At 33.9% G+C, this 13375-nt stretch overlaps 1 protein-coding gene across 6 annotated transcripts in view; it reads right to left on the bottom strand.

Annotated features, from left to right (window-relative positions):
• The window catches only part of LOC150076415 (putative RNA-binding protein Luc7-like 2), a 222315-nt gene that overhangs the window by 101362 nt on the left and 107578 nt on the right, over positions 1 to 13375 (bottom strand). For all 6 annotated transcript variants that reach the window (XM_090387884.1, XM_090387885.1, XM_090387889.1 and 3 more), the window contains one exon: positions 9582 to 9680. In XM_090387884.1, coding sequence (XP_090244010.1) covers positions 9582 to 9680 — 99 coding nt within the window. The remainder of the gene's footprint in view (positions 1 to 9581; positions 9681 to 13375) is intronic.

Below are 13375 nucleotides of genomic sequence, written 5' to 3'. Positions count from 1 at the left end.
CTGCCCTAATTATCCAAAGTTTCATGTAAATAGTTAAAAATACAATGTACCTCCGCTTTACAATCGGCTCACTGTACAATCAAATCACGTTATGATGGAGTCAACATAGTAAAGTACCATTCATTATACGATGTGTAGTAAGCGCCAGTCACTGTGATCACGTTTGTGAATTGAATTTTAATCCTTTTAAACAGCAATTCTAATGAGCGAAAATAGGAGGAATATTATCCACAGGCTATAAAAGTAAAGATATATTAAGCACAAATTTACCTTTTATTACCTAACCAATTAAAAAATTAAATGATACGTGAAAATTGGAAGAATATATGTGATAATTGGAATAATTATATGTATTGTAATAGGTACATACCAACTAGTTGACATTTCTGTTCACTGGCATTTGTGGATGGTGGTTAAAATTTAAAACAGTAAAAAGATAAGCAATCAATAACAAAGAAAACGGCACATACAAATTGCAAGTAACACGATAAGCGCAAGTGAGAATGGAATAACAAGTTACGAAGCTTTAAAAATAGGAATGAAGAGAAGATCCTGAAAATTAATTTTTTTATATGATTGAAGATTTCACGGAAGTGTAAACCCATTTCACCATAATAACCCACAGAATTCCAGCTGTCGCTATTATCACAAATTCAGTAAGATCAAGTTTACTATCCATTTATGATAGCTTGCACTAACAGAAAGGCCCAATAAACAGGCGATTGCTAATTGTTTTATTGTTTTATGGTTGTGACCTCCAGAAATCCGAACGAACCAAGTAGTACAGTTGGAGACAATCATAGGGTAATCTCCAGTGCTGTTTGGTTTTGGTTTTTTTTTTTTTTTAGGAGCATTAGCAACTAAGGCCATATTGCTCTGGGATATGCGGTGGTCATTCCCTTGACCTTTCCACATCCTCCGTATTTGGTGGTGATGGGCTCGAACCCCGGTCTAATCAAGAAGCATGTGCTATGCACTGCTGCTCCTTCCCACCTGGCTACGGAGGCGCCCTCCAGTGCTGTGTTTCCTGTCCCGATTAAACGGCATGTCCCAATTAAGCGAAGTAAACCCTGGCTATTTTCTCGATTGGGTTCTGTTTTTTAAGATTTGCCCCAAATAAACGGCTGCCCCGATTAACCAGTGGCTCAAATAACCGGAATCCACTGTATATATCATGGCTGTGTCAACAGTGTACATTAACCATTTTAACAATGAACCTTTTTTTTTTTTTTTTTTTTTGAAAGGAAAAGGTTCAATAAACTTTGTTAGCTTAAGTCTAAAGTGTGTTAGTTGTCTGACAGCACCAGGGGTTTCCCCCATCTCTGCATTGTATTTTTTGTAAGTGACACAGAACTCTGTTGAGGCCAGAGATTTAAAGTGTGAGGATTGGCTTGTTGTGTAGTGTTATGTTCTGTTGTTTCTCTGATCATTTAGCCGTTGGGCCCCTATTGGAACCCACCGTTGTCCACACTTTGCCAAGAAGAGGCAGGTCTGGCACCCAGTAGATTATTTAAGTATTCTGGAAGGCTCCACCACCTAATTTCCAAGGATTTCAGTGGCAAAACACACACACATATATATATATAAATAAAAAAGGGGGATGAACACACTAGAATTTGGAAAGCCCGAAAGAGGTTTACGAGAAAGCAGTTGAATTTTTTCACTGATTTGAATTTTGGGGGCATTGTTAGCGGGCGTACTCAGTCGGTTTAGTTAGAGTGGGGAGGGGAGACTGGTAGAAGGATGGGGACGAGTAGGTATCCCCAAAGAGTTCAGTGGGAACAAGACCCACCAGGGGAAGTATGGTGGAGGTAGGGAGGGGAGGAGACAGACCCATCTCCCCTCTCCCCTGCCTGGGAATGGGGTTTTAAAGGGAACCGTGTTAGAGTACCCAGTTCAGATTGGCAAATGGCATGTTGGCAGCAAAGCTGCAGTATGTCTTGTCGAACCCGGTAGGAAGGTCAAACTGCCCATCCCGCTCTGGGATTGGGATATGTTAGCTGGCAGTGGGGAACCCACCATGTGAGGCGAGGCAAGGGGGGTGGAAGAGACACACATTTACTTCATTCCTAATCTGCATTTTCGCTCTCTTGAATTCTATTTTTATACTTTTTTTTTTTTATAGTTTAGAAAATAGAAAAAGTAAATCAATCAAATGATAATACTATCAGGGACTTAAGAAAACGCAAAAAAAAAAAATAAAATAAAATAAAAAATATCGCTTTTTACCGACAATCTAGATGACTTCAGCTGTGGCCAACCAACCACCCAGACTGAAGGCAAAAAACAACAAGTGGTTCTCCGTTTCTGTAATGATCAATATATGCTAAGTAATTTAAATCTAAACCAAATATAAACCAATATAGGCCAAATATAAATCAAATGTAAATAAAAAGTTAAGAAATATTAAAATCAAATGTAAGAAATATAAGTAAAATATAAATGTAAGCATATATTAATCATCGTTGACCCGACAGAGAACGTAATTTAATGATTAAAATAAGATTAAATATATAATACACACTACATATTTACCGTATCTAGGACATAATGTAATAGTCGTCAAAATAATATGTGGTGCCCCCTATGTGATGGATACGGTAAAAATAAATATAAATAAATAATTAAATTTAAGTTAACGCAAAGGAAACATGCAGATAGTAAGAAAAAAAACTAAAGGAGTAGGAATAATAGAACCTGAACTCCCCAAAGGCGAAAAATAGTGGTATAGATAAGAAATAGTTTCTCCTACGTCCTCGGTTTGCCCTAATAATTTCGGAGAAATAAAAATAAAGAGTGTAGGACAGTTTAAAGACATTACAAGATATAAGTTGTGGATCGGGTATGCCCGGGATCGCAAACCCGTTCCTACAGTAGGACCCTGAGCTGAATTTGCATGTTACCTCAGCGTGAATTTAAGTAAATTTAAATGAATATATATATATATATATATATATAAAAAAAAAAAAAAATGATACACTGTAATTTGCAAGCTGGTGGGTACAAGTTTTCTACGTCGTAAGACACCAAGAATGCAAAGTGTATCCTATGTACATATATACATGGCACTAAATATGACAATTATATTGAAAATTATATTGAAACAAATTTGAAATTAATTATGCTTATCGCTTTCCTGAAGTGATATTTCAGGTAAGTGATAGGGAAATTATTATTAATCAACTTGCCGTACAATGCTGTTATGTTTGCTGAACAGTTATTATTATTATTGCAAATATAAGCAATCCTCAGACATTGCGATAAAATGATATTAGCATGCACTGATTTTGATATATTAGATCGCCAGTTTGTAAGGAGTAGTTGTAGTTTGTAGCTGACTACATTGAAATTAAATGCGTCTCTTTTATTATATACATTTACGTCTATATTATTATTATGGAATATTTCTATATGAAGATCCAGGTAATTTGCTATAGTATCAGAACTATTAGTTTTTTCTAATACAAGTTCTTCTGGATATAATTTACTGTAATTATTGCATGACTGCTTGCAACTGCATTGACCCATAAATATTAGTTACAGTTACTGTCATTTTAACTTTCTAATATAAATATATATATAATTACGAATAATAAAAATAAAAATAAATAGAGAAGCTGTATGGTATGTGTGGGGGAAGAAAATTAAGATTTAGATGGATTAGAATTGCGATAATATGAATTATAGATCAGGGACACTGCAAGCGCAAAGGTACCCTTACAACCATAATGTATACATAAAATTATTTTTATGTGTAGAATATAGTAAGTATACATATAAGTATCGAATTTAACTAATGCTACTAATGAAAATACAGTGTACCCTGGAAGCGATATATGTTGAACAAAGGGTGGAAGAAAGGAAAAGAAAATAAGCGTAACGATATAAAATGAAAAGAACCAAAATGCAAATTTTGAAAAAACAACGACCAATGTAGAAATAGCATTGCAGTATCGTGTCTTCTTCAGAGGTCATCCACCAAAATTATGAAAAGGACAGCAATACTCTTACTTCTGTTTCTTACATGTTCTGTATGTCAAAGAGCACGTGTAAGAAAACACGTGGTAAAATCTAAAAAGAATTTTGAATACAAATTTTGAATAAATAATTAAAATCAAGTTATGCAAAACTATTATGTGTTACTAAAGTATTACATACAGAACATGGATGACCTTACAGAAGTAAGTGGACCGCTATGAAAGTGAAATAGGCGAAGACAAAGGAAAGGAGTGACCGAATGACAAGGACTTACCGCTACTGGTCGTGTTGACAGAAAAGACTGTGCCGGAGGCTAATCCGTGTATATATGCGTAGATACGCTAGCGGCGCCTAGCGTTAGATGAATTTTGGTGTCTGTATATTATGTAATGAATTTACGTAGGCGGTGGGGCTGCGCTAGGCTAAGATTAAGTACATGATGCTCAAACACCCAGGATAGCTAAGAAATATAATAGCTGACAAAGTAGCAGTAGAAGGCAGCTAAACTTTGTTAAGGCGAAAAAATAGATTGGGTATAGTAAGAAAAATAGTGCTCTGGTATAGCGTTTGGTAAACTAATGGCGCACAGAGCATAAAATGTAGAATCTAGTAAAGTAAAAAGATGATTAAATTAGAAATATGTAGTTGGGCTAGGGTAATTCGGGGTTGCAAACCCGTTCCTATAGTTAGGACCCTGAATGAATGTCCGAGAGTTAGTGCATCATGTATTTAAGTCAGTTGTGTTAAAAGTGTAATTGTGTACATTTCAGTTACAATCAAATCCCAATTAACGATTAAATAAATAAATCAAGGTAGGCTTAAAAATAATTACAAGATAATTACAAGATAAATACACTGTGGGCGTATACGAATTTTCCAGACTGTAAGACACCAAAGAGGCCTAGTGTATTGTATTTACACTATATACATACTTGATGCATATGGGAATAATTATAAGTCAATAATGCTGTTTATATCAATATCTATTAGGTTCTTGTGCCTTAATATGTTAAGGGCTTTATTGATATGATGGCGCAGATATGCAATAGGAAAAAGATTTTTGGTCAATTTACTGTATAATATTCTGATGTTATCAATAGCTGTTGTTTTGTCGCTGCATATGGTTGCTATTCTGATGCATTGTACTAGGATAACATTAGCATGTACCTGTTTGGAAATATTGGAATTCCACTGTGTAAAGTTTACTATGCTAAAGTCGAATGCTTCACGTTTGTTGTACAAATTGATGGAGGTATACCATTTTTTAACTTAATGTCTAGATCCAAAAAATGGGCTGCTGTATCAGAATTGTTTGTTCTTTCTAGTACAAGTTCGTTGGGGTATAAATGTCCATAATCTTGGATGAAATTCAGGCAGTTGATCACTATGAGGTCGTCTATATATCTGAATAGGATAAGGTCCTGTGGAAATGAGGTTTCTGACCAATATAGATATAGGTTGGCTATTATGCATGAGGCTGGGCTGCCCATAGGTGTTCCATTGGTTTGTTGATATACTGTATTACCATCATATATGAAGTTATTGGAGATACATAAGTTCAGTATGTTGTTCCAGTAGTAGGTGTTGCAGGAAATAGAATCCTTATGTTTATCATAGATATCTTTGAATACAGATTTTAGATTGGTTTGACTGATACTGGTAAATAGGCTATGGAAATCAAAGGTTTGAATATTATTGACTTTATTACTTTGCAAAAATTTTAATACAGGTTGGTTGTTGCCTATGATTTTACTGTTATGTATGTTATGCATCAGTGGTTGCAGTAGTTGTTCAAGTGTTTTTCCAGATTTGTGTACATAACTATTTTTGCATGAGGTTATGAATCTGAAGCCTATTGGTTTTTTATGAAATTTAGGAATGAAGTAAATATAAGGCAAGCTGTAATTGCTTAAATTAAGCTTTAGCTTCTTATTGAAGGCTATTAGTTTTTTGTAATGCTATTACATGTACTGGATATCGGCTTGTAAGTATTGCTTGAGTTAAGTTCCTTAGTTAACGTATGTGTATAAAAATATTTGCAAATGAATGCAAAATTATTGGCTGCTTTATCTACTGGTGTGATTACGAAGTCTTTATGTATTTCTAGCAGTTTATGTTTTAATTTAGTCAGGTTGTAGTATTTGCCCTGATAATATACATTTGAACTGTGTAATGCATATTTATGCTTAAATAAGGCAAATGTATGGCTAATCCACATATGGTATACTTCTATAGGTGTGTTATTTTTGTAGGCTAGTTGGAAGCAGTAGTTTAACAGGTCTTGATATAGCTGCTTATTGAAGTTAGTTGCATTTATTCTGGTACGTGGCCTGAATTTGAATCCTTGTGATAGTACATATCTGAGCATTTGGTCCGTAACTATGTTTAGATTTCCTGTAATGATGTGTCCATAGTCTGGATCAATATATTGCTGCATGTTATTTTGTTGACAAATGCAGTTGTTGGTGTCTGCAATATGTGATATTAAACTGGTAGCTATAGATTTGTAGTTACAAGCTAATAATCCAAAGGGTTTATTATATTTATATCTTACTTTTATATAACTAGGACTAGTATTAGGAAGTAGATGATTATGCTGATTTATAAGTTTATTGATATTTATGTTGTCCATGATATGGTTGTTGAAGTTCAAGATAATGATTGATTCATTATCATATGTTGTAGAGCTTTTGTTTTTTAGATTGAATTTACAAATATCATTTATTATATGAAAGAGATGTTTGGACTTGAAGTTGTATCATTATTATTATTATTTATTTATTTATTTATTATTTTTTTTTAGGCCCTAGCCACTGGAATCTCAGGAAATTAGGTGGCAGGGCCTGCCAGAGTAAATAATTATGCTGGGTATACCTGGTCTGCCTCCACGGGGCTGAGTGTGGGTAACGTTGGGCCCCAGCAGGGGTCTAGCGGCTAAATGGCCAGAGGAACAACGATACACAACACAATACTTCTAAATCCCATACACTTTTAAATCTCTGGCCTTAACAGTGATCTGTTACACCTACAAAGAAAACCACGCGGAGATGGGGGAAACGCCTGGTGCCGTTTGACACGAACACACTTTTCTTACACGTGCTCTTTGACATACAGAACATGTCAGAAACAGAAGTAAGAGTATTGCTGTCCTTTTCATAATTTTGGTGGATGACCTCTGAAGAAGACACAAAAATTATGAAAGTACTGCAATGCTATTTCTACCTTGGTCGTTGTTTTTTCGAAATTTGCATTTTGGTTCTTTTCATTTTATATCGTTACACTTATTTTCTTTTCCTTTCTTCCACCCTTTGTTCAACATATATCGCTCCAAGGGTACACCGTATTTTCATTAGTAGCATTAGTTAAATTCGATACTTATATGTATACTTACTATATTCTACACATAAAAATAATTTTATATATATATATATGTATATAGAAAATATTTTAAATATAAAATATTGTAGGTAGAACATGTTAACGAGCTTTATGTATAAAATTAAAACTGATGAATATATACTTAATTTTATACTTAAAATATTTTATATATACATGTACACATTATGGCTGTAGGGTACGTTTTGCTATAGCAGTGTTCCTGATCCATAAGTTATGTTATTGTAATTCAGATTTATCTAATTTCAAACTTAATTTTCCTCCCATATCATATAGCTTCGCTGTGGTGTGTAATATAATTTAACTTCATAAATGAGCACTAGGCTCAATTTTTCCTATGTTCTATTAATATTTTAGAAATAAATAAGGAGTTACCTTTTATTCAGTCCATAGGATTTCTTCTTTTCCAAATCTCCTTATACAAATAAATTACGAAATGATACTTAAAACAAAATTACATAATTAAAATAATTTAAAACTCTTAATGTGTTCCTCACTATTGATACATGGACAGTCCAACACCCCAGGATCACAACAGTGAACCTTACCCTGATCCCAGATATATTAAACCCCCCAATGCAACCTCTAGTGAAGGAACACATTTTGTCATAAACGCAAATTTAGAATACAAATAAAATACTATTAAAATAAGATAAAAGTATAATAAAACAATGCAATTAAAAATTCCCCACTGGAATACAAATAAAATACTATTAAAATGTGATAAAACAAAAGGGAGGAATTCTTTAATTTCATTGTTTTATTGCATTTTAATAGTATTTTAAGTAGCAGTAGTAGTTTTAATAGTATTTTACACAGTAAGAAATAATTAACAATAATTAAAAATCAAATAAACAATTAAAAATCTATTTTAACACAATTAAAAATTAAGTAAAAAATTAAATTTATGAATTTTTTTTGTTAAATGAATTTTTTACTTAATTTTTAATTGCATTAAAATTGATTTTTAATTGTGTTCATTGATTTTTAATTATTGTTAATTATTTCTTACTGTAATGTAAAGATTTTCGATTTTTTTTTTAAAATTGTTTTCATTTTAATTTCTGGAGAGTATCATATGGAAGTGTTCTACGTATCATATTGAGGTAAACTTCTCTTATTCTTTTACAAATATTGATATCAACATAGGTATTGAACATTATAGCTCTGGTTCATACTATGAAATTCAATGTAATATAAAAATCAACTATGATAATTAATTATGTTCTCAGGAAAAAAAAAAAAAAAAACTAAACCACTAATTTTTTTGTTCTATTTGGATATTATGCCAAAAATGAAAAAAGCAAACATCCCAACACTAATCAAATAAATCTTCACACTGAGATTCACACCAAAAAAGTAAAGCATGTGCTAATATTACTAAAATGATGAAAGTAGAGCCATACAGTACCAGAACCAAATTATGATAACAGAAAAAACATTGCAAATAATATTAATACAAATATCAAGCAAAGAAAAACACTATTAAACCACACGCAAATGCTAAGTATATTTACTGGAACAATTACAAACAGAAAAGATAACTACCACAATACAGGTACTTAACAATAAGGCAACATTCAGTAACTCAACTGACACCTCCATAGCCAGGTGGGCAGGAGCAGCAGTGCGTGGCACACGCTTCTTGATTAGACTGGGGTTCGAGCCTGTGACCACCAAATACAGAGGATGTGGAAAGGTCAGGGAATGACCACCACATATCCCCGGAGCAATATGGCCTTAGTTGCTAATGCCCCTAAAAACCAAACAACAGTAACTCAATTGAGCAACATCAACCAAGCCAGAAGAAAATAGTTGAGAGTGGCACAAAAGTGGCTAGGAGTTTCATGCAGCTCTCTATATTTATTCCCAGCCTGACATTATAAAGCACCACATTGTTGTTAATTACCTGTATTGTAGTGATTATGTTGTTTCCTTGTAACCATTCAAATAAGCATACTTAACATTTTCACTTCTTTCTTTGTGTTAATATCACTTTTTATGGAATACCATATACATTCCAAATAGAAAAAAAAAAATCATCAATTTATTGGCAAATCATATAATACTTCAATATTTCAGCAGGCAAATCAATTTCTGATTCAGTACATCTGCCTGTACCATATATGAGCCAACCAGGAAATAGTTAAAATTTTAATGGTAAAACATTAGCACTAACATTTTCCTTCAGTGGTGCATTCACTTACATTGATATCATAATGGTAATCTTTATTCTTAGATGCAGCTTCAAAGTCAGCTCGAAGTGCAAGATCATGGATCTTTGGACACTCTCCCAGGTCCATTCTCTGTAATACAATGAAAAGTAATTAAGAAACTTGCATAAGTTATTTTAAAATGAAAGGAAAATCAACTTTGATTTCCTAGTACAATACTTCTCAAAATGTTTTTATATTTTTTTGTTTGTTCTAAAGATTCAAATTTAATTGAGAAAGGGAAGAAATTTAGATATCAATTAAACATATTACAAAAAATAGCAAATGGGATGCATACTAATCACACATCATGTCTTGCATTTTTTATAGAAACCAATATCTAAAATGTTGCAGCAAAAGCAAATATGCATAAGCAATGACATTATATCAGTGGGAAACTTTTATAGCATCTGTATCAAGATCGAGGAGGGGGCACAGTTTTGATATATAAGAACAGCATTTAATCTGAAAAGCAAAGTTTAGAGTGGTATGACACACATGCCGACGAATGAGAGGTATCAATTTTTATAACAGTAATAGCGAAAAGAGACTGGTATTTCCCTGGCAGAGAAATTGCATATTTGAAACTTGCCCATGAACATCTTCAATGGACTACTGTTAAAATGATGTAGTTCAAGAAAGTTTATTGTGACTGTGGCCTGAAAGATCGCCCGGAAACAATTCTTACTAGTCCAGACCTAATGCAATGTACTGGTTCATCAGTTACTCAAATTTAATTTAATTAATTAGGCAAATTTCTGAAAGGCAGTGACTGAAGTATGACAACAAAATACTGATTTCTTAGAAAGTTAGGAAGCTTTATCTGACTATCACTACAATGAACTATCATAACCATGTTTCATAAAATGTACACCATATTTTCCTGATCAATTCTGAAAACAGTGAAAAAGTTTATATAAATATATACCTGAAATTCTTTGTTTCTTAGTTACAGCTCAGTTTATTCCAGTAATGAGTTGTTTTAGTTTTTCAGGCTATTTGATGGGTTTAAGAAGTTTCCTGGACACTGTATACACTGATTCCAATGCTTCTACAACTTCTGGTAGCATTACTGATAGGTTTATTTTGGAATTACCAAGTTTCTGTGTTACAGTCTAAATAATATCCTCAATCTTGGCAATTTGTGACCTTTCAAGAGGCAAAAAAATCAAAGGGAGCTAACTCTAGTCAGTATGGCAGATGCAGGAGATACAGTGATGGAGTGTTTTGCAAGAAACTGTTGAAACAAGTGTGTAAGGGTGTTGCCGTGATGCATCAATTTCCGACTTTTCTGGTCATTTTCTCTTAACAACATTACACAATTGCTGTAGAACTACTTTGTGGTATTCTTGGTTCACTGTTTCACCACACAAGATGAATTCGTTCAGTGAGTTAAAAAATATGATGACCATGATTCTCCACATTTGATTAAAGCTGTCTTTCTTTTTTGGGAATTGGAGTAGACAATTTTCTGCTGAAAGGACTGGGCCTTTATTACTAGGTTATAGCCAATATACCCACAATTTATCAACTGTAATGATGGAAAAAACCATGTATGGGTCAGCAGCAGTATGTTGACTTGCTGTGCTCTGTGATCAGTGAGAATTCAAGGCATAAATTTGGCTGAAGCAGGTCACATTACCAATTCCAAATCTTGTGTTAAAACTGACTGACATGTCTCATAAAAAATATATATTTTACTTATGAGACGCAAACAGTTAATCATCAATCATTCCTAATCAGGTCATTAACACAAGCAACTGCATCACTGAATTTAAGATAGAGCAAGGATCAACCTTTGATGAACAAGCAGCCGCTTTATTCTTCGTAGGAAAAAAGTATTCAAATGACACAACGTCAAAATGTAAAAAAAAAAACAAAAAAAACCCAGCTTTCTTTGAAAGCTGGTTTTGTGGGTTTATGTTGCACTTTACCCTAATCTGAAACAAAATTTGATGCAAATTTGTTGCTCAGTGAAATTACTTTTAAAATATAATGAAACACATAAAACACTTTATATGTTTCAGTTTTAAATAAACAGCATCCTTTTGGCAATACAATTAATATCAAAATGAAATTAGCAATTATGATGACTCATGTAGAATGGTCTTATTTCTAATGTGACCATAAGCCCAAAGTCTGAAGCCAGCCTCTCACCAAACTGAACTGTTTCTAAGATGTGTACAAATTTCATAAGAAAAGCTTTCTTATGAAATCTGAAAGAAATATTTCTGGATTAGAAGTCTGCATTTGTTTGGATATTGAGTGGATGCATGCACTTGGACTAGTCTGACCGGATGGAATTACAGATGTTAATTCAGATAAAAGTAACTGTGTAAAATATGGAGGTTCATTCAAGTTATAAGATCTCCAAATTTATTTCTTACAGAATACGCAAGATAGAGGTAACACTTGCCTCACTTTTCAGCATAATCTCCTAGAAACTGAACATTTTTTCACACCTGTTCTTCCAAGCTGTGAAGACTGCAACGAAGCTTTCTCTGAAGGTACGTTCGGCCCACTGGTAAATGGCAGAAGCAGCTGCTTGTTGGCTAGGAAATCTAAAAACAACCAAAAGTCACTATGTGCAAGGTCAGGTGAATAGGAGGATGTGGAATAACCTCAATGTTGTTTTCTTTAAAAATCAGAATTTAGAATGTTTGCACATTTTCAGAATGTGCAAACATTCTGAGAATGTCCCGATGGAAACAAATGTAATTCAATCTGTGTGGATGCTTTTTCTGAAGTGCTGGGAGGAATTTTTTCTTCAGAACTTCTTCATATGAGTTTCCTCATTACTATAATTCCATACACAGGGTGTACTTGGGTACACAATGTGTAAGGATTATTCATCAATATCCAAGAAAACAGCAACCATAGTTTTTTTCTCTGCACTTGCAGCAACACAGAACTTTGTATAGTGAATCAGTGTGCTTCAACTGGATAGAGTGATGTTTCACTTCTGGATTGAAGAGTGGATCCCACGTATCATCCATCATGAAAATAGAGGGGAAAAAAATCCATTCACTATAGTGAGCACTGCTGCACACAAACTGACATGATTGTCTTTTTGTTCCTCGGAAAGCTGCCGTGGAACCCACCAAGCTGATACTGTGCTCACTCATTCTAAGATCTTCATGGAGTATGGTATGCATGGATCCAACAGAAATGGCTATAGCTGTTTCAATTTCATCCATTACTGATCTTCTGTAACACCCAAAATCATTTCCTCAACCCAGTGGATGTTGTCTTCAGAACAAGTAGTTCCATGTCTTGGTTCACGTGCTTCATTCTCACAGGACTTCACAAAATTTACGTACTTAACAACGAACGTTTTTCACATCCATAAGGCCAACAGGACACACTTCTGACATTTCCTGATAGATTTCAATTGGACTTTTCCTGGCGAGATACAAAAATTGTGTAACGACATGCTGTTCTTGATGAGTGAGCGATGCAATTTTCAGTATTATAAACATAGAATACTGTTTAGGGTGCTGCAATCAATATGACATACTACACTGTGCTGTACATTCAGAACTAATTGGAAGTAGAACTAAAAGCAGTCCCGCACATTAGCTTTGATTATTTTGTGAGAAATAAATCTGGAAATCTTATAATAAATAAATAAATTTTCTGTTTATACTCCAAGACGACCAAACGGTCAGAGGAGTTCGCATGATAGATTGAATACAAGAAACAGCAACGTATTCAGTAGTCATGGGCTTGAACCCCGGTCACTCAAGGCACGTGTACTTGGGCACCCGCGTGCCTGACCACTAGGCTAC

This window comes from Mastigoproctus giganteus, chromosome 13, assembly GCF_048544385.1.
Source record: "Mastigoproctus giganteus isolate SK-2022 chromosome 13, ASM4854438v1, whole genome shotgun sequence".
Taxonomy (NCBI): domain Eukaryota; kingdom Metazoa; phylum Arthropoda; class Arachnida; order Uropygi; family Thelyphonidae; genus Mastigoproctus; species Mastigoproctus giganteus.
The sequence above is the reverse complement of the archived record's forward strand: the minus strand, read 5'-3'. Positions and strand labels throughout refer to the sequence as shown.